At 37.0% G+C, this 22856-nt stretch overlaps 1 protein-coding gene across 1 annotated transcript in view; it reads right to left on the reverse strand.

Annotated features, from left to right (window-relative positions):
• Positions 1-1783: 1783 nt before the first annotated feature.
• Positions 1784-22856, reverse strand: part of LOC106088824 (uncharacterized) — a 381905-nt gene continuing 360832 nt past the window's right edge. Inside the window, exons 7-9 of the mRNA XM_059366031.1 lie at positions 8524-8646; positions 8268-8445; positions 1784-3553 (exon numbers count right to left, since the gene is read on the reverse strand). Coding sequence (XP_059222014.1) covers positions 2268-3553; positions 8268-8445; positions 8524-8646 — 1587 coding nt within the window. The 3' untranslated portion in view covers positions 1784-2267. The remainder of the gene's footprint in view (positions 3554-8267; positions 8446-8523; positions 8647-22856) is intronic.

A 22856-nucleotide genomic window follows, 5' to 3' on the forward strand; every position in this document is an offset into this window, starting at 1 on the left:
AAACTGACAGATCGTTCTATATGGCAACTATATCCAAATTCAATAACTTAACCTTCATGTATAGAAATATAGATCTGTCCCAAATTTTAGTTCAATATCTCAATTTTTGAAGGCTGTACCACAAATGGACGTACAGACATAAAGGCAGACAGACACATGGACATCGTTAAAAAGTCTTAAATTTTACGACGGTCAAGAATATTTTTATTGTTGGTTAGGATATTTCCATGTATTGCAAACAGAATGGCTAAATGAATGTACCCCTATCCTATATGTATATGTGGGTGTAAAAATACAATATCGCTAAAAATCTACCAAAATCGAAATGGGCCGTCCGTCCGACCAAACCCTTAAAGTTGACAATAAATCCTACCAAATTTGGCAGAAAAGGCCCAAAACGTCAACGTTGCTTAACACCCTGAAGTCCATACGGCAGCTATATGTAAATATTGCCCGATAAAAATGCGCCTTTTATGAGCTCAAGACCCTAAATTAGAACATCGGTCTATAAGGTAGCTATATCCAAATATGATCCTATTTAGCCCGTTTAAGAACTTTACCAGCGTATTAAAGAAACACTTATCTGTGCAAAATTTCAGCTCAATTTTTGAAGGCTGTAGAGTGATTGCAACAGACGGACGGACGAAGGGATAGACACACGAACATCGATAAATCGTCCCAGAATTTTACGACAATCCGAAATATATATACTTTGTAGAGTTGGAAATTGATATTTCGATATTAGGTCCATCGTACATTCATAGAAAACTCTGATGAAAACAGCAAACACTGTCTGCTGAGTCTTAGTAGCTATATTTGCTGCTATTACAGCAGTAGTTCTCCAATTTCAGAACAGCAGGTTTACTGCAGAAAAGTATGATGTTTGCTAAAAATGAGTGCTGCTTAATTATGAAGGGGACGTTAGAAAAAAATACAAATATAATGTGTGTCTCAGTGGATATTTATTGTATAATCACCACTGAATGTATACACTCCATAATCTTTTTTCTTTAAATTTAGAAACCAGTCAGCCATGCCAGTCATGTACCATTAGTAGAGCAATAACAAAAAAGGTGAGCGAGTTCAGCCACATTTTGAAATGTATACTAATGGCTGGATCAGGAAGCTTCTTTACAGTAATATTTCACAAATTAAAACCATCTCTTCAGATGCTAACATAAAAAATAGCAAAACATTTTTTCTGCAAAATTTTTTACTTTAAACAGTAGATTTTGTTTGCTGATTTAGCTGACAGAAATGTTTGCTAATACAGCAGCCCTATGCTTGCTGAAACAGTTATGTTTACTTTCTCATTTTCAGCAGACAAAAACTGCTGTTAAAGCAAAGTTTTGGCTGTTTTGAATGACAAATTTGGATGTAAAATATCAACTCCAATTCCTTATTTCTTGCATTACCATTACGTTTTCTATTGTTATAGCAAATATTATTGCTATGTTTACTAAGAAATTTGTTTGGTATATAGTGATTGTAACACCTTTTAGTATCAAAAACCGAATAACGAACGCCATTTTTTATTCACGTGCTGTTGCAGGAATAACATTTTTAAAATATCAGATAGAATACTTAAGCATTGTGTTTCTTTTATACATTCATAATTTGATCTTTATCATATATCATTAAGGCTTATAATATATATGTATATATTTGTATGTATTTTCTTTACTGTCATTTTGTTTATTTTAGATCAGCAGATCTTATATTAACTATTCTTTTCATATTTTTGTTTTGCTTTTGTTTAACAAACAACACAAATTTTTTTGTCTTTCTCTTATACCACCTCAAATTCATACAAGAAAAAATTATAACATTTAACACTTAAATACTAACATACAACATTTGGTAGATGTCTTTATGAAAAGAAGCGCGCACGTGCTTCACCATTTCGTAATATTTTCAGATTTTATGTTATTTTGTTGGTTTGGCTTTAAATTTTCTTTCACATAGAGATTATGAGGAGGTATAGAATGAATTGGGCACATTGCATTATTAACAATGTTAATTTTTCACATTGTATATTGGGTTATTGAATGAAAACTGAATTGAATTAATACGTATAGTTGGTATGGGGAAGGAAACTATAGATAAATACGCATAATATGTGGTTTTGTGTTTTTTTTTTTCATCTCAACGAAACTTATATCCTTGAGAAAGCTACTCAGTACGAAATCAAAGAACTGAGCAATAACTAGGGTCTTCATGTGATTGAGCATAATCCAAAAATTGAATCATTCATCATCGTTTTAACATCAGCATTGATGCAATAACAATTCACCAATAAACGCCATTAAACACTTGTTATCCCACGAAAGAAATGATGAAAAGGCTTCCAAAGTGTATGAAGAAAATTGTGAGGACAAAGAAGATATTGCTGATTGTGATGCTCCTTTAGCTACAGCTGTTGGTGACGACGATAGTACTGATGGTAGCAGCACAATTGCCTTTTCTAATGTCACACCCATGCCTGCTATTTCTGATGGTATTGCGGGCTTTGTGCCATTTCGTTCAGTGCTGAAGGGACATGTTGCAGTGTGGGAGCTGTTGCTGTTGGAAGTCATCAATAATGTTTGATCCCTTGACATATAGTTGGCGTTATTGCTTTTAGTCTCAGCGATAGCAACATAAATACATAATGGAAAACTATCTTGTGAATAAGCTTCGCCTTGGTAAAGACTGGCAGGACAAGCAATGGGAATGGCAGGAGGCAAAGTTGGCATGGTGAAAAGTGATAGCAGAGATCCAGTTCTTAAAGAACCATCGTGTGTTTGTGACATTTGCTGCTGTTGCTCTTTCGGCTGCTCATGCTGTTGGCAATCATGGAGGGCAATCGTACTTCTAGTCGAAGAAGAAACAGCTTTTGTTGTATTTTTCTTATAGTTGTAGCCGACCCCTTCGTTGATGACATTTTGATTTGCTGTTATATCAAAGTGACTCTTAAATGGGGGTGCAACAGTCATGCTAGATTCTCCATTTGCCTGTTTACAGCGGTAGCATTGCTTCCTTCTGCTTATTTCCGATAGCTGCAACAGCTGTAGATGTTGCTGTTGCATGTTCTGATAATTTCGGTTCATCAATGTATTTTTCGCTGTCGTTTCCTTTGGCAGTTGTTTTTTCCCCGACTGCACTTTCATCATCATGTATCCCTTGCAAAATTTTTTCATCATTACGCCATTGCTTTCCATTTGGATGCCACTTGCCTTTTCGTCCCAGTACCACCAGTTTCCCTTATACTGGAAATGTTGATGATGATGATGTATCTTTAATAATATGGCCATTACGGTTATTAGTTTGATTAGCTGATGCTGCCACTGCCATTGCTGTTGCAAGACATTCATGCAATATGCTGTCATGTCATTGTGAGTGATTTTCTCATAATACCTTTCAATATCGATGATAAATGTCGCTAATTTAAAGCATATATGATTCTTTATGTTCCTCAGCGATATGGTGGGAAAATGTTGCAACAGCTTGTGAAAATGTACAAAGATTTGCGCAAAGGGTGCCTGAGCAGTGGGAGAGGCTGATGATTTTGGTGCTGCAAAGGCAAAGTAGAGAAGGTAAGAGATTAATTTAGTATGTCATTGTATACGGCAAAAAAGCATTAAACCAGTTTAGAAAGAATGAAAATGAATTGGCGAATAAAATTATCATATTATGCAACACACGAAAATGTAAGGAAAATTTTAAAAGTTAATATTGGACTCTCGGTGTAGTAAACTCAGAAAATATATATGATTTAAATTGGTGCGTTTATGAAGAGCAATTGCAACTATTTCAAATGCAGAAAAAGCATTGATGACAATTTTGCATGCAATGAGCTCAAGGGTCGAGTTGCACTATATAAAAGTTATTCTATTATCTTATAAACTGACGGGGTTTAAGAGTCTTAGTCCATCACGTCGTTTCAAATTTCAAAATGCTGATGCTGTGTCTCAAAAACTTTCCGTATAAAGGTCCAAGTTTAAGTATCGATCCTTCCAGTGTCTAGAACTGCTTGGTTCCAGAACCATCGCTACCGAGAAACTAGTGCTGCGCTAACGTGACCCAGATCCTACATCACCATCTGCATCTGGACTGTTGGCAGTTTCATCGATAACATTTAACTTCCACGGCAGTTCTTAATGCTTGGCCGCCAAAACTCATAAATCGGGCACGAACCTAAATTCGAAAGTCCTGATACGAATGTGATCAGCCAACAACCCCTTAAATTCACAATTCCAGCACGACGCCCAATGTCCGCCCATTATACACCGACGATACCTCACGTTTGACGCGGCGATCACGAACCCTGTGATCGAATCCAATACGTAAGTGCCATGAAAATACCGCGTATTGCAAACTAGCCGTAAACCGGAACAACATGACGTAGGCTCCTACTTCACGAAACTTATTGACCACTCTTGGAGTATACTCCAGGGTGATGCTCGCGGCCAAACCGTCAGTCTTTCATGGAGCACTGACGAGTTGAACCCGGCCTTCTTAACTATTCGACGCTCACATTCTCGTTCAAATTCAATTCATACAGCTAGGCAATAATCTCGACCTGATCATCAGAAGTTATGATCAGGTGGATTGTTGAAATTATAAACCGCGAGTTGTACTTAGGCCCCCGATCTACGAACCGAAAATGGTCGATATCGAGATATAAGATACCTACCGATTTAAAGGAGCGTTTATCACCCGATTTTTTTTGAGACTTAGAACAGTGACATCCTATCGACATCCACAACCAGTTTGGTCCAGATCGAATTATATATTGACATAGCAGCCATATTGACCAATTGATGACTTCCATAAAAGCCCAATTTGTTACCCGTCTTCGCTTAAATTTATTAACTAGGCCTCTCGTTGTCCGAACTGAATATAGTTCAGATCAGACCATATTAAGATATAGCTGTATTATACAACGATTTGCCGAATTAGGGCTTTAACCCCAAAAAAAGCCGTATTTTTCAATTTCGCTGAAATTTAGAGCAGTGAGTTGGACTAGATTTCCCGTTGTCTGAACCAAACTTGGTCCAGATCGGACCATACTTTGATATAAATTTGGAACTTGGAGTCGCACTGGGCCACCCGATATCCGAACCGCATATAGTCCATATCAGACCATGCTTGGATATATTGTAGCTGGCATATGAACTAGCAGATCTTGGATCTTAAACCGTAAAATCCTCATTAATTACCTGATTTCCTTGAAGTTTTAAACTGCGACTTATATACACTTCTTGGTACCTTAACCATAATAATCCAAATCGGCCCTTACTATTCTATATACCACCCACCACGGGGTGGTGGGTATCCAAAGATCGGCACGGCTGAACTTAATGAGTCTGTCTGTCGTCTGTCCGACTTCTCTCATTGACACATACGTTTCAATTATGGTCTGAATCGGTCTATAGCCTGATAAAGCTCCCATATAAACCGATCTCTCTATTTAACTTCGTGAGCCTCTTAAGGGCGCAATTTTTATACGAATTGGATGAAATTTTACACAATGACTTCTACTATGGTTTCCAACATTTAGTTAAATTATGCTCCGAATCGGACGATAAATTGATATTATAGCTCCAATATCATAGCAAATTTTTCTTTTTATCTTAAGTTTGTCTAAAAAGAGATACCGGGAAGAGAACTCCACAAATGCGTTCCATGATGGAGGGTATATAAGATTCGGCCCGGCCGAACTTAGTACGCAAAATGTTGGAGGTCATAAAAGAATCCGGTTAGCAAAATTTAAGCCAAATCGGATAACAATTGCTCCCTCTAGTGGCTCAAGAAATCAATTCAGGAGATGGGGGCTTTATAAGGACGTATTCCGATATAGATGGCGATGAAGAATACGTTTTTTGTAATGAGGCTACAAGCAGACATTTATCTGAGACTTGGCACTGATAAGTCTTTTTGCTGCATGCAGGTTAAATTCTCGAACGGGCCAAATCGGATCGAGTTTGGATATAGCTGCCATACAGACCGATCTGCCTATTAAGGGTCTAAAGCACATTAAAGCTTTATTTATTTTGCGATTTCGCTGAATATTATATGTAGATATAGTTGCTTTATAGACCGATCTGCCGATTAAGGATCTGAAATCTATGAAAGCTTCATTTATTTCGCTGAAATTTTAATAGTGTTAAGACTCCCGACATCATATTGTTCAGATCGGACTATATGTAGATATGGTTGCTATATAGACCGATCTGCCGATTAAGTTTGTGAAAACCATAAAAGCTTTATTTATTACCCGGTTTCGCAGATATTTAAAATATTGAGTTGCAGAAATTTGAAACCGTGATTTTTTTTAGACTCCCGACATCCCACCCAAATATGGTTCAGATCCGACTTCATTTAGATATAGCAGCCATATAGACCAATCTTCCATTTAAATGCCTTAATCCCATAAAAAATGGACTAATAGCCTTATTTTGCCGAAACTGTGAATTGTATAACTCCACCTGAATCAAATATGATCCAGACCAGCCCATTACGATATAACTATGGATATGGATACCTTTTATTAGTGTAGGTCAGTTGGGCTTGTAAATGGGCCATTTCGGTCCATTTTTTGATATAGTTGTCATATAAACCGATCTTGGATTTTGAGCCACTAGAAGGCGAAATTCTCATCCGTTTTGGCTGAAACTATACATGAGGTGTTTGTATAAACTGATAAAGCTGTCGTATAAACCGATCTGGGATCTTGGCCTCTTGAGCCTCTAGAGGGCGTAATTATTATCCGATTTGGCTGACATTTTGTACAACGACTTCTCCTATGACCATCAACATATGTGGTCTGAATCGGTCTTTAGCCTGACACAGCTCCCATATAAACCGATCTCCCTATTTTACTTTTTTTGTTATCCTAAAAAGAGATACCGGAAAGAGAACTTGACAAGTGCGATCCATGGTGGAGGTATATAAAATTCGGCCCGGCCGAACATAGCATGCTTTTACTTGTTTATAGCTCAAAAAATATAACAAACAATTTTCTCAAAATTCTTAGAAGTGAGATTTCTGGAAACCATTTAAGAGATTTGTTGCATAGCGGTAGCACACTTAGATCGATGTTTAAAGCTGATATCTGTCATCACGGCCTAGACGAAACCTATGTGCAGTAACCTTCATATGAGAAACCTTGTATGAGTTCCAACTCGATCCCATGTATTTGGACGTGTTGACCTCCTTGGAGAGAGCAGCTCCCGGCGCGATCTGAGTTCAAACCACAGCTACGTTTCCCCAACTGAGCTTCACTTTTGCTGGGCTGGGACTGAAGTTTAAAGGTTTAAATCTCCGGTGAGAATTCGTAGCCAAAACACTGCTACGGGTTTGACTCCAGATCGTCCCGGGTTGGTCACCCACGCCCATAGCCAACCTAAAGCTGGAACACAAACTATGCTCCAAAAAGTCCCATACAACTGGATGAATGATAAACATAAACACTTAAGCCGCAATCAGACGATATGTGTTTTTCATATAACAAGTCACTTTCTGTGTCCATATGATTTCCATTATGTATGTCTGATACGAATAAAGGGTGTTCTAATCATCATGTATTTATCATATGCATTTTATTACTTGTTATACCCTACACCACCATTATGGTACAGGGTATTATAACTTTGTCCATTTGGTTGCAACGTTTAAAAGAAGAGGTGACAGACATACCTTTGAGTATTCCGATCGATACAGAATCAACCACTTTCTGATTCGATTTATCCGTGTCCGTCTGTGAGTCCATGTATTCTTGCAATCAAGGAACAGGTCGTATTTGTAGGTCAATTGTCACGAAATTTTGCACATGTCGCTTTTCTAAACCAAGAACGAAAACCTTTGATTTTGGATCAGATTAAGATATAGCTCCCATATATATGCGTCGTCCGATTTGCACTTAACTGGCAGTATTAACTATAAATTTCAACAGATCTGCACTCAATTTGATACAGTTTGTTTTATTACTGATTTAAATATGTATATGTGCGCAAAATTTCATCAAAATAGGTTTAGATTTGCATATATACTTCATATAGCTCTGTATGTATTTGAAAAAGTCATTCAAAGAAATTTTGCGGTCTATGTTGGAGGGTACATAAGATTCGACCCGTCCGAAATTAACTCGATTTTGCTTGTTATACTTAACAATAGTTCTAGCTCTTTTCCATTATGTGGAGTGACTTTTAATGTTTTTAAACCCAAAAATTATATTCTCTTGAATTCAGTATTTTTTTGTTTTCCTGTTCGTTTCTTATGCTTACCAGAAAAATATGTCAAATATGATTCATTGTGATCCTCATAACCGCCACCATTGTCATCATGGGGATAACTGTGAGCATCGTACGAACGGCCGGACGCCATAATTCTGGGACGATCCTCTTCTATGACACTCTCGATTTCCTCTCGAAATATATCAAATATGCTGGCAGTACATTTAAGCTAAACACAAACAGACAGAAGAGTGAATTTCACATTCAATTTAATTTGCTGCCAAACCTCAAGACCAAGGAAACTTACCCTCATTTGTCCTTTGATAAAATGCTGTGTGGTTACCATAAAATGAATGGCACTCATAACCGATTCCAAATTGGTTTCTTCATATTTTTCAATTTGGTAAGTTTTGATGTGATGCGGTGGAACCTACAAGCAAAGAAAATAGAGCAAATGATTGTGTGTGTGGCAAAAAAGTGAAGTTCTGATAAAATATTTTTATAGAGATGGAGTGGTGTTTTTGTATTGGAGTAATGCTTTAAGTATAGGAACAATTTCAATTGTGGTTTTGCCCTTCAAGCAATGCTTCAAAACAGCCTTGGTTATTGTGGTTAACCAAATTTCAAATTCTGTCCATCCAGTCTGTTTTTAAGTTAGTTCATTTTCTTTTGCAGTTGTTTTGGTATGAAGGAATGACTCCCTTTATATAATAATGGTACTTTTAGATTTTATTTTTTACATGACCTTGGTTGTGTATTTTTTTTGCATTTCTCCTTCTTCGTCTCCATATTGAAAAGAAAATGCCTGCACAAGAAATTCCTGGGTTAAACCAAAATTGTCGCACTATATGGTGTCAGCCCCTATTGTTATTTGGACTTGCTTTTCGGTTTTTGGTCTCTCCTAATCCTCATCATTTTACGAATGCTTTATGGTATTCCTACTCCATGGCGAAATCACTCGATGAGTTTCTGCCTTTCTTCCTATCTAGACATGAGTATGTCTCCTTTTTCTTGATTTCATTATGTTCCATACCATTTTGGAGTGTGTTTGGGCTGTTGAGGTTGTTAAATATTTTTGAAGCATACTTTTGGGAGACCAAATAAAGAAAATGTACTATGGCAGGCTGGACTCTCCCTCCCTCACTTTGGAAAGAAAACTCCAATGGAAATATACAAACACAGCACTTGAATAGGTTGAATGATGTTTACCCAAAGATGTGCACAAGCAGGCAATGGTACTTAAGAACATAGGCTGGTATCACTTTACTCTTATAACTTATAGCTACTCAAGATTTGAAGGTCCTTGTCAACCTTAATGAATTATGAGATGTATGTGGATGTGTGTGTGTTGGTTAGTGAATTTTTTCATGTGGCAAATAGGAAACATTCTTGAAATTTCCAAAACAATTGTTAAAACTGTTTAAAGATTCTGCAAATGAAAAGTTTTAGTTTCTATAGCATATCCTTTGCAATGCTGGGGGGACTTCCATATCCATTTGTGTGGCGTAATCGTAGGCTTTCAAGAAAATTTATTAACTTTTCAACATTTGTCCTTTTTAAGTGTTTGCGGTCTATAGAGAGGCAACATTTTTATGTAATTCAAAAAGTGATTTTAATAAGAGGCAAAGCCATTTGGTTTGTTTCGAGGAAAACTCAAAAGTTTCCTAATCTGAAAAGAAGCAAATAAACTATGTTGACCATATTTCACATGTAATTCGTTGTGAGTTGTTAAAGTTTCCTGTGGCCTGGGATGAAGCAGAAGGCATAGCACATAATTGACTTAATTTTCGACATGAATTGCCTGGTCGGGGTACTTTGCAGGAGGTTATTTGTCATATTATTGGCTGCTATGGCAAGTTAAAATAAAACTTTTCTACAGCACACTTTTGAGATGTGCAATTGAGTTTGAGTGGAAGTGAAATAAGTGTTTATGTTTGGGATACATGCTCAAGCTTTGAGTTGGCTTCATTGAAATTGAAAAAGTTATGTCATTACTATTTTGGTCGAATGTTTGTTAAGACTTCAAAACATTTTTCCCCAATGGGAAAATTTTCAAAATTAAGTGGTGATTTTTAGTTAGTCACAAACAAGCTCTTTAAATGAAATTATTAGTTTGGAGCACATTAATGATTGAGGTCATTTGCACAAGTTTAGTACAGTAGGAGGAAATAAGGATAATTAAAAAGAAAATTGCATAGAGCTTAGAAGCAAGCAAATTGTTCTCTACGAGTATATTTGCATAAAATGCAAAATGGAGTAACAAGCATATAACAAAAGAAATTAACAAATCTTCAAATTCGACTAAACTTTTGAATACCCATTGCAATGGATGTTCCGCTAGACTCAAAAAATGAAGCACAAAGAACAGTGAGGAGAATAATATACTCCAATAGACGATACTAGTGTACAATAAGTATGAACAAGTTGGTATAAACAAATATCTAAGCTAATATTGGGTTGCCTACTATCTTCGCATATGTGTTTTGCCCTTTGATGGTGAGTTAGTTTATTTTATCTTTGCCTTAGGCCTATTGGCGGCAGGAGTTTGACTTCTGTTACTGCAGCTACTACTCTGACGTTAAGTGGTAGACACATCTCCAGCAATGCAGCGGGAAGTGCTTGAATATTCTATATCCAACCAATAGGATGGAGGTACACTAAATTTGTCATTCCGTTTGCAACACCTCGAAATATTTGTTTAAAGCCGTATAAAGTAGATATATTCTTGATCGTCATGATATTTTATGTCGATGTAGCCGCTCGAAACTCTTCTCGTTGATGTATAGATCAATTGGGATTGTTAAAGAGCAAAATCGGTCTATGGTAAGGTGTAGCTCCATATAAATCGTTTTCCCGAATATACTTTATATCCGATTGAGGGTGTTCTGATCTGATTTGGCTGAAATTGTTCACGATGAATTTTTTTATGACCTCCGTCAACCATGTCTAGTATGATCCAAATTGGTGTATAATTTGACATATAATGCACCAATACTATGTCTACATAGACTCGTTTTGCAACGTCGTTTTGAAAAACATCTCAACCATTCGCACTAGTTGAGTTGTTTTGGAAATTAAATTTGTTCACACTCTAACATACAATAAATGTCATGGTGCACCATTGTTAAGATTTATTTTTTCTTGCTTTCACTTTAAGTTTTGTTTATTATATTCTTGATCAGCGTAAAAATCTAAGACGATCTAGCCATGTCCGTCAGTCTGTCTGTTGAAATCACGCCACATTCTTTAAAAATAGAAATATTGAGCTGAAATTTTGCACAGATTCTTATTTTGTTCATAAGCAAATTAAATTCGAAGATGGGCTATATCGGACTATATCTTGATATATCCGCCATATAGACCGATCCGCCGATTTAGGATCTTAGGCCCATAAAAGCCACATTTATTATCCGATTTTGCCAAAATTTGGGACAATGAGTTGTTAAAGGCCCTACGACATCCTTACTTAATTTGGCCCAGATCGGTGCAGATTTGGATTTAGCTGCCATATAGACCGATCTCTAGATTTCAAGTCTTGCGCCCATAAAATGCGTATTTATTGCCCGATTTTGCCAATATTTGGGACAGTGAGTTACGTTAGGCCCTTCGACATACTTCTGCAATATGGCACAGATCGGTCCGGATTTTGATATAGCTGCCATATAGACCGATCTCTCGATTTAAGGTTTTGGGCCCATAAAACGGGCATTTATTGTCTGATGTCGCCGAAATTTGGGACAGTAAGTAATGTTAAGCCCCTCGACATATTTCTGCAATTTGGCCTAGATCGACCAAGATTTGCATAAAGCTGCCATATAGACCGATCTCTCGATTTAAGGTTTTGGGGCCATACAAGGCGCATTTATTGTTCGATGTCGGCGAAACTTGGAACAGTGGGTTATGTTAGGCCCTTAGACATTCTTTTTCGATTTGGCCAAGATGGGTCCAGATTTGGATTTACCTCCATATAGAACGATCTCTCGATTTCAGGTTTTGGGTCCATAAACGTCGCATTTTGTCCGATTTCGCCGAAATTTAGGACAATGAGTTATATTAGGCTCTTCGACATTTTTCTGCAACATGGCCCACATCGGTGCAGATTTGGATAAAGCTGCCAAATAGACCGATATCCCTATTTGAAGTCTTGCCCCCATAAAAGGCGCATTTATAATTTGATTTAACTAAAATTTGACACAGTGACTTATGTCAGGTATTCCAACATCCGTGTCGTATATGGTTCAGATCGGTTTATTTTATATATAGCAACTTGAAAGACCAACATTTGGTAAACACAGTTGAACAATGACTTGTACTTATAAGTATTTGGTCCAAATCAGAACATATTTTATATGGGGCTTATGGTATGCATTTTTCACCGGATTTTGACGAACGGTGGTTTACATATATACCCGAGGTGGTGGGTATCCATAGTTCGGCCCGGTCGAATTTAACGGCTTTTTGTTTGTTTGGAAGAATTTCGACTTTTATTTTTATCATTATTCAGGGCTGTTTTTATTTAGCACAATTTAGACATTTATTTGGGCTCACACGCTTTGAATGCCTCGTTTTTGTGCCAAGAGTCGTTTTGCATTTATAAGTTGTAAAGTTTTTGCATTTATAAGTATAAGTCGTTTTAGAGCATTATAAAGGGAAAACGATCTGAATATAATATAAAGGAAGTAATTCTTATAAAGGGTGATTTTTTAGCAACCATCTTTTTGGCAACACTGGTTTAAACAGCTCATACATATTTTGTGTTTTGTGTCACTATTAAACATCTTCAGTTTGGTCTATAATAGAACCATGAATCGTCTTACAAACGAACAACGCTTGCAAATTATGGAATTTTATTACCAAAATGCGTCCTCTATTAAGAAAGTTAACCGGGCGCTTCTTCCATTGAGCGACGAAACTAATTTTTGGCTTAATGGGTACTTAAATAAGCAGAATTGTCGATTTTGGAGTGAAAAGCTACCAATGCATCCAGAAAAAGTCAGAGTTTGGTGCGGTTTATGGGCTGGTGGCATCATTGGACCGTACTTTTTCAAAGATGATGCGAATCGTAACGTAACTGTGAAATGATATCCAACTTTTTTTTTGCCCAAAGTGCAAGAGCTCGTCCTGAATGACATGTGGTTTCAACAAGAGAGGTGAGTTCGGTGAACATTTTATTTCACGTTTAGGACCGGTCAATTGGCCGACTAGATCCTGCTGTTTTAGAGTATTTTTTGTTGGGCTATGTTGAAGCTCATGTCTATACAGACAAGCCCGCTTCAATTGACGCATTGGAAGACAACATTGAAGCATTTATTCGTGAGATACCGGCCGAAATGATGGAAAGAGTATGTCGAAATTGGACTAAGCGGATGAACCATTTGAGGCAAGGTCACGGTCAACTTTTGCATGAAATAATTTTCAAACAATAAATTATCGATTCAAACAAAGATATCATGCATTTTTCCGAATTTTTTGTGCGTTTTTTTTTTTGAAAAACTTTCGTATATCTCTTAAAAAATCACCCTTTACAAAGATTTGAAAAAAACCATGGGGATCTTCTCTGCTATTATCTCTTTTTAGTTTTTGCATAATAAATGATCCCGTGGAAAGAACTTGACAAACGTTACCCATGGTGCTGGATATATGAGTTTCAATAACACCGTCTTCAAGCCTTAAGCCACTTCTGCAGGGAAAAAGGGCTTCATTGCAAGAAGTTCCCCCCAATATGGGGAAGTTCGGATATCAACGAAAGGGGTGAGCGGCTTATCGAATATATTATAAGTTGCAATCTTAGAGAGATATACTCTGCTTGTAACAGCATGTCGTAGATACCTGTGGGATGGAGAGACACAGATGTCTTTTTCATTCCAAAAGCAAGAAAACCGTACCATACAAAAGTGAAAGATTTTCGCCCTATTAGTCTGTCATCCTTTTTGCTGAAAACTTTTGAGAGGTTAATAGAAACAATTCTTACGACAAAGATCCCTGGAGATCACCAGTCTCGGCAACATGTGCATATAGTAGGCAAGTCCATTGAAATGGCCATTCACGACCTTCGCCTTCATAAAGGGTTCTCTCGCTGTCAAGGTAAATACAATTATAGCATTTTTAGACATTGAAGGTACTTTCAATAATATAAAGCCGACGTCTATCATCAATGAACTGAAATTTATAGACATCAACACTACCATAAGAAGTTAATTAATATATAACTAATCAAAAGATGAATTACGGCAGACTTGGGATCTTTAGATCTAAAAAGATGGGTCAGCAGAGGAACACCTCAAAGAGTCTGTATTTGTTACCCCTCAAAGAAAAACATGTAAAAGCGTATGCTGATGACGTGGTAATTGCTGTTAGGCAACAGTTTCCCAGCACTCTTAGAGCTATAATTCTGGAAGCTGGACTACCGAAAGTGGTCTAGGTTTAAATCCGTGCGAGACAGAAGTGGTTCTTTTTAGTAGGTGTTATAAATTACCTACAGTGGCATCTGCCATCTTAATAGGAGTGAATGTTCCATTTACTAAAAGCGCAAAATATCTGAATGTTTTTCTAGACAGGAAATTGAACTCTAATTCCAACATCCAAGGGCAAAAAAGGCAACTCTTACCCTATATACTTGCAAGGGAGCCGTTGGTAAAAGTTGGGGGTTGAAACCGCGTGTCACGCACTGGATAAAAACTGCAGTTGTCAGAACTTTAATGCTGTGTAGTGTTGTGTTTGATGGAAGTTGCTTCAAAAGTCCACCTAGTTCAATATCATCAAAAAGGACGCACTGAGGACGAAATCATGTACTGAATTTAATGCTACACCTAATGCCTCTGGACATTATGGCTTGAAAAATTGCTGTGACCACTGCTGTGACGCTATAAAAGCTTTCCCTTTGGTCATGCGGCGCCTACGGACACTGTATTATCCTTGATACAATGTTGGATGTCCCCACCCTGTGGATTACCTTGAGTTGCTTTTTGATAAAAATTACTGTACTGTACACTATTCCTGATGATTTGCGCCCGCTAGCCGAGTTGATAGCTTGCTCGGATTGCCAGTGCCGGTATCGTGGGTTCGATTCCCACCAAAAGCCTTGGTATTTCGATACTGTGTTATTACAATTGACTTAAAATGTTTCAAGTGAGTCCGTAAAGGACTGCCACTCTAACCTAACCTAACCATTTCTGAAAGAACCGATCGGAACTACAATATCTCTGGTACTAGAAATTATATAAATGGAAATCACACATAGAGAAATTAAATAAGGAGCTTCAACAAAAAGCCTACATCCTGTACCATCCCAGTAATTGCGCTCCTTTGCATGTGCTGAAACAAGCGAAATAAACAATATAATAAATATACAACTCCTAAATAACCGATCCAAGATCGGTTAATACGGCAGCTATATCAAAAGAATTTTCCGATATGGCTTATTAACAATTCCAACCAACCTACACTAATTAGAAGTATTTGTGCCAAATTTCAAGCGGCTAGCTTTACTCCTTCGAAAGCTTTCAACAGATAGACGGACCTACAAACGGATATGGCTAGATCGACATAAAATGTTACGACGATCAATAATATATAAACTTAATGGGGTCTTAGACGAATATTTCGAGGAGTTAAAAAAAGAATGATGAAATTAGTTTACCCCCATCCTGACTGAAATTTGGCATGACGTGTTTGTTTATGACTTCCAACAACTGTTATAAGTATGGTTCAAATCAGTCCATAACTTGATATAGCTGTCATATAAACCCATCTGGGATCTTGACTTCTTGAGCCTCTAGAGTGCGTAATTATTATCCGATTTGGCTGATATATTGTACAACGTCTTCTCCAATAACCATCAACATACGTATCAAATATGATCTGAGTAGCCTGATGCAGCTCCCATATATACCGATCTCCCTATTTTACTTCAACCCATATGAAACCTATGTTGAAATCTAATCAGACTTTAATTTTATCGGATAAAAGATATAGAGGAGATATATCTAAATCTAAACCAAACCAATGAATTAAACATCAAACCGATGACTTAGATGCAGGCACATCCTCTTGCAGAGACAAAGAAGGAAATCTGGTAACTGACACAGATAACATGCTGAGGATATGGAAAGAACATTTTACCCAACTGCTAGTGTCCGATGTTGGCGGCGAAGAGGATACCGCAGAACCAATCCCTGATGATGGTATAGAATGTTTACCTCCTAGTCAGAATGAGGTCCAAGAAGCAGTGACCCGACTAAAGAACAACAAGGCAGCAGGAGCCGACGGGTTACCCGCTGAACTATTTAAGACCGGAGGCGACACGATGATAAGGCGTATGCATCAGCTTATCTGCGAAATCTGGCTAAAAGAACGCATACCCGATGATTGGAACCTCCCCATCGCATAAAACCTAAAGTCAGTGAGAAAATTGGGCCCTATCAATGCGGCTTTAGACATGGTAAATCCACCCTAGACCAGATATTCACACTGCAACAAATCCTGGAAAAGACCCGAGAAGGACAAATCAACACCTTCCATATCTTCGTTGACTACAAAGCCGCCTTCGATACTCCTTTACATTCAAAGGTATTTCAAGCCATGTCTGAGTTTGATATCCCTGCAAAATTAATAAGACTCTGCAGGATGACACTTGCTGATACGCGTTCCTCAGTAAGAATAGGAAAGAATCTCTCCGAACCATTTAATACCAAACGAGGTTTCAGACAAGGAGACAGCCTATCGTGTGATCTCTTTAATATCCTGCTGGAGAAGATTATACGAGATGCAGATGTGAATAGAAATGGCACACTAATCGCAAGAGAACACATGCTACTCGCCTATGCCGACGACATCGATACCATGGGTCGGTCACCGGAAGTAGTAACTACAGCCTTTGAAAGAATCGAAAGAGAGTCAGTGAAAATGGGTCTGGCTGTAAATGGAGATAAGATAAAATGGATGGTTTCAGCTCCCAAAAAGCCTTGAACAACCGAGCAGATAAAGAAAATGGAGAAAGTTGGGAACCACAGCTTTGAGACAGTCAGTAACTTTATCTACCTCGGCACCGCCGTAACCGAAACGAATGAGACCAGTTTTGAGATTAAGCGAAGAATAATACCTGCAAACAGATGTTACTTTGGACTAAGTAAACAGTTCAGAAACAAGGACACCTCTCGACAGACGAAGATTACATTATACATGACACTGATACTACCCGTGCTGTTATATGGTTCTGAAGCATGGGTACTTGTGAAAGCAGATGAGGCAGTTTTGGAGTATTTGAGAGAAAGATTCTTCGTAAAATATATGGACCAGTTTGCGATAACGGAAAATAAAGGCGACGTATGAACCACGAGCTGTATGAGCTGTATGACGACGATAGCATAGTTACACGCATCAAAATACAACGGCTGCGTTGGCTAGGTCATGTTGTCAGAATGAATGAAGAAGCTCCAGCAAAGAAGTCTTTTGAAGGCAAACATTGTGGTACACGTAAACCGGGAAAACCAAAAGCCCGATGGAAAGATAAAGTTGTGGGAGACACCTCGAAACTTGTTGTCAGAGATTTTAGAATGAGCGCAGAAGATCGAGGCGCTTGGAACGCTATTCTACGCTCGGCTAGTTGAATATTCTGTCGTAGCCAATTAAAGTAAGTAATCTAAATCTAGGACAACTTTAATGAAATTCAGCACACTAGGACGTTGAATAAAAATAAAGAGCGAAACAAAATTGTGGCGACTACAGCCTTAAAAGGCCATATCGGATGAAAGATATATATGGAACCTATATATAAACCTGAACCGATTTTCATGAAATTTTGCACAAGCATCTCATGCAAAATTGTGTAAAGATCGGAACACAACTGTGGCTTTAACATTTTAAGACTGTTAAGGCCATATTGCCATTGGCCGTATTGGCTGAGGGATATATAAGATAGCTATATCTAAATCTGACCCGATTTTGATGAAATTTTGCAATTGTATTGAAACGTTAAATAAAACATCTCTTTCAAAATTTTGTGAAGATCGTACCAAAATTGTAGTTTCTACAGCCTTAAAAGCCATATCAGTTGAAATATATATTTGGAAGCTACATCCAAATTTGATCGGATTTTAATGAAATTTTGAACAGGTTTTTAGAGGATCGGACAAAAATTGTGGATACTAAAGCCCTAAAATACCATATCGGATGAAAAATATATATGGGAGCTATATCTAACTCTGATTCGATTCTGATGAAATATTGCACACATATTGAGACGTCAAAAATTCACTTCGTGTCAAATTTGGTAAAGATCGGATAAAAAGTGTGGCTTCTCCAGTTTTTAATAGACATAGCTGCCATATATACCGATCTACCGATATGTCACATCAGATAATTTGAGACCACCCTCGTATGTTTTCTGCAGTATATCTGCAGTGCAACAAACTAATCTCACAATACTGAGTTTGAACTATTAACAGAAAAATAAGTACCCTTAAGCAGGCTACTTATGAACATGTTATTTAGAATGGAAGCTCTTGTTTAAATACTGCAGAGAAAATACTGAAACTATTATAACCAAAAAGCCTTCCATCTATAACAATGTTGTACTATCTATACAAAATTTGTCTAAAGGTTGTTTAATGGTTGAATGCGCTAATCAATCATTAGCTTAAGGATATTGAAAGTCAGGAGACAACAAGCGTACAGAAACTTAATATTAAAATTTAATTTTAAGACATGCCTTTAGCAAGTTTCTATTTCAATACATACCATACAATGTTATAAGTAAAATTTAATGCAATGTTTGTGGGAAAACTTTGCTAATATATTAAGAATAAAGGAACTGAAGGCAACCACATGAGCATTTTAAGTCATAGTAAACTTTCTATAATTTAAATATTTTTTGTAGCGAATATTAAGATGCAAATGTTAATTGCATAGCAAACTTTCTATATCGTTTTTTGTTTAAAGGCAATTTCTCACAATATGGATCTATGGATATTGCAAATTTATTTTCATTTAAAAGCCATTGTATAAGAGCAATCATTTTGTAAATTCAAAATCTCGTCTATCTATTCTTGCACAACAACTAGTGTTGAACAAATATTTCGATTCGGGCCAAACAATTCCCATAAAATTGTTTCAAATGCAAACAATTTATGTCTCGCAACACTTTGCATACAAAAATCTATAACAATGGGCAAATAGATTACACGGAATAAATTTTCAAAAAAAGGTCCAGCAGTAAAACTATTATTTCCTCAACTTGATTCATTAGAATATAAAACAAAATGGTAAAACAAAAAACGGATTGACCCCTTATTTTTATCGCCCGGTTACTCCCTTTCTCATACAATGGTTACCAAGAATTGTATGCAGCTTTGTGCTGTATGAGAGATTTTAATAGCTGTTACCGAATAAAAAAAATTAATGGATAACAATGTGCTGAAAAAAGTAAAATACCAAAAAAGTAGTACAATACAGCATACTTTTGGGCATTTTAAAAATTGCAATACTATTGCGTGTAACAGACAATAATAAAAACTCAAACTACAGCAAGTAAAGAATTGTGCACAAATTTTTAAAGAGTATGATAATTTCGATCAAACAATTGTAATTATTTCAATAATTGTAAGGTCACAATCTTGGAAGTTAAATTTCTTCGCGAAAAGGTTAAATTATACACGCAAAAAAATAAAACGTTTGGGGTTTTTATACCCTCCACCATAAGATGGGGGGTATACTAATTTCGTCATTCTGTTTGTAACTACTCGAAATATTCGTCTGAGACCCTATAAAGTATATATATTCTTGATCGTCGCGACATTTTATGTCGATCTAGCCATGTCCGTCCGTCCGTCCGTCTGTCTGTCGAAAGCACGCCAACTACCGAAGGAGTAAAGCTAGCCGCTTGAAATTTTGCACAAATACTTCTTATTAGTGTAGGTCGGTTGGTATTGTAAATGGACCATATCGGTCCACGTTTTGATATAGCTGCCATATAAATTGTTCTTGGGCCTTGACTTCTTGAGCCTCTAGAGGGCACAATTCTTATCCGATTTGAATGAATTTTTGAGCGAAGTATTTCGTTGTAATATCCAGCAACTGTGCCAAGTTTGGTTGAAATCGGTCCATAACCTGATATAGCTGTCATATAAACAGATCTGGGGATTTGACTTCTTGAGATTCCAAAGGGCGCAATTCCTATCCGATTTGGCTGAAATTTTGCATAACGTATTTTATTTTTACTTTCAACAACTGTGTCAAATAAGGTTCAAATCAGTTCATAACCTGATATAGCTGCCATATAAACCGATCTGGGATCTTGACCCCTAGAGGTTGCAATTATTATCCGATATGCCTGAAATTTTGTACGACGGATTCTCTCATGACCATCAACAAACGTGTTTATTGTGGTCTGAATCGGTCTATAACCCGATACAGATCCCATATAAATCGTTCTCTCTATTTTACTTCGTGAGCCCCAATGGGCCCAATTCTTATACGAATTGGCTGAAATTTTACACAGGTCTCCAACATATAATTTAATTGTGGTCCGAACCGGATATATCTTGATATCTTTTTAATAGCAGAGGAACTCTTTTCTTATATCCTTTTTTACCTAAGAAGAGATGCCGGGAAAAGAACTCGACAAATGCGATCCATGGTGGAGGGTATATAAGATTCGGCCCGGCCGAACTTAGCACGCTTTTACTTGTTTTTTATAATTTTATCACGAAGTTCTTCTTTATATTTCAAACCTTAGGCATAAACGCAGAATTATTGAACGTAACTATTTTTGTTCATTTTTAACCCTTTAGCATCTTTGCCTAAGTTAAAATGACATTTCTTTTGTTGTAAAACCAATACTCTTATTTGAAATGTGCTTCGATAGCCACAAGCGATTTTTCGTGTACTGGACCAATAATTATTCTTTGTGTCTCTCTTACTAAAGCGAAAGGTTGAGTATTTGAGCATATAGGCCTGTGGTTAACAAAAATTCTCCCACTATTGCACATTACTTTGTACATATAAAAAACAAAGCCAAGCAGGCCCATAGGATTGCGAATAATTTCAATTGCGTATACACATACATATATTCTCACACTAAACTTTTTTTAACTAAGCAAAGAGCTTTCAGTACTTTGAGCAGTTCGGTCGAGTGGAGAAAGTTTTTATAGTTTCGCCGTAAGTAAAACAAGTAAAAAAGCGTTAAGTTCGGCCGGGCCAAACTTTGGTTACCCACCACCTCGGGTATATATGTAAACCACCTTTCTTCAAAATCCGGTGAAAAATGCATACCTTGTGCAAGAAGCAACTATATCGAAATATGTTCCGATTTTGACCACATAATAATATGTACAAGTCATTATTTAATTGTATAAAACAAAATTATGATCTTCCTAGTAGCTATATATAAAAATAAAGCGATCTCAACCATATACGACACGGATGTCGAAAAGCCTAACATACGTCACTGTGTCAAATTTCAGTGAAATCGGATTATAAATGAGCCTTTTATTGGGCCAAGACTTTAAATCGAGATATCGGTCTATATGGCAGCTATATCCAAATCTGGACCGATTTGGACGAAGTTGCAGATAAATGTCGAAGAGTCTAACACAACTCACTGTCCCAAGTTTCGGCGAAAGCGGACACAAGAGCTTTTATGGACCAAAACCTTAAATCGAGAAATCGGTCTATATGGCATCTATATCCAAATCTGGACCGATCTGGGCCAAATTGAAAAATGATGTCGAAAGTCTTAACACTACTCACTCTCCCGAATTTCGTCGACATCGGACAATAAATGCGCCTTTTATGTTCTCAAAACTTTAAATCGAGAGATCGGTTCATATGGCAGCTATATCCAAATCTGGACCGATCTGGGACAAATTGATGAAGGTTGTCAAAGGGCTTAACACAACTCATTGTCGCACATTTCACCAAAATCGGATAATAAATGAGGCTTTTATGGGCCTAAGACACAAAATCGGCAGATCGGTCTATATGGCAGCTACATCCAAATCTGGAACGATCTGGGCAAAATTGATGAAGGATGTCGAAGGGCCTAACACAACTCACTGTCCCAAATGTCAGCAAAATCGGATAATAAATGTGGCTTTTAAGACAAAAAAAGAATCTGTGCAAAGTTTCAACTCAATGTCTCTATTTTTGAAGACAGTAGCGTGATTTCAACAGATATACGGACGGATATGGCTAGATCGTCTTAGATTTTTACGCTGATCAAGAATATATATACTTTATAGGGTCGAAAATGAATATTTCGATGTGTTGCAAACGGAATGACAAAATGAATATACCCCCATCCTTCGGTGGTGGGTATAAAAATGCTGGTATATCCAATGACAAAAATTATAACATATTTACATTGTTTGGTAATATGTACGCGGTAGATAAATATCCATCTCAAAGTGTTTATGTAAATGTGCGAAAACAGCCACTGCCATAGGTAATTTTTGTTTTATTTATTGCAAAACGATGACGGCAGATCATAACACGGAATCATGATTAATATAATTGTGTATCAAAACATCGAAATAAATCGAAATGAACTTTGAAAGAGTTTGAATTACAAAGTGATATCTGCTTATAATTGGAAAAATTTTGAGTTTGAATTGTGCTACAACATTAAATTGGCAACCTTTTCAA

This window comes from Stomoxys calcitrans, chromosome 3, assembly GCF_963082655.1.
Source record: "Stomoxys calcitrans chromosome 3, idStoCalc2.1, whole genome shotgun sequence".
Taxonomy (NCBI): domain Eukaryota; kingdom Metazoa; phylum Arthropoda; class Insecta; order Diptera; family Muscidae; genus Stomoxys; species Stomoxys calcitrans.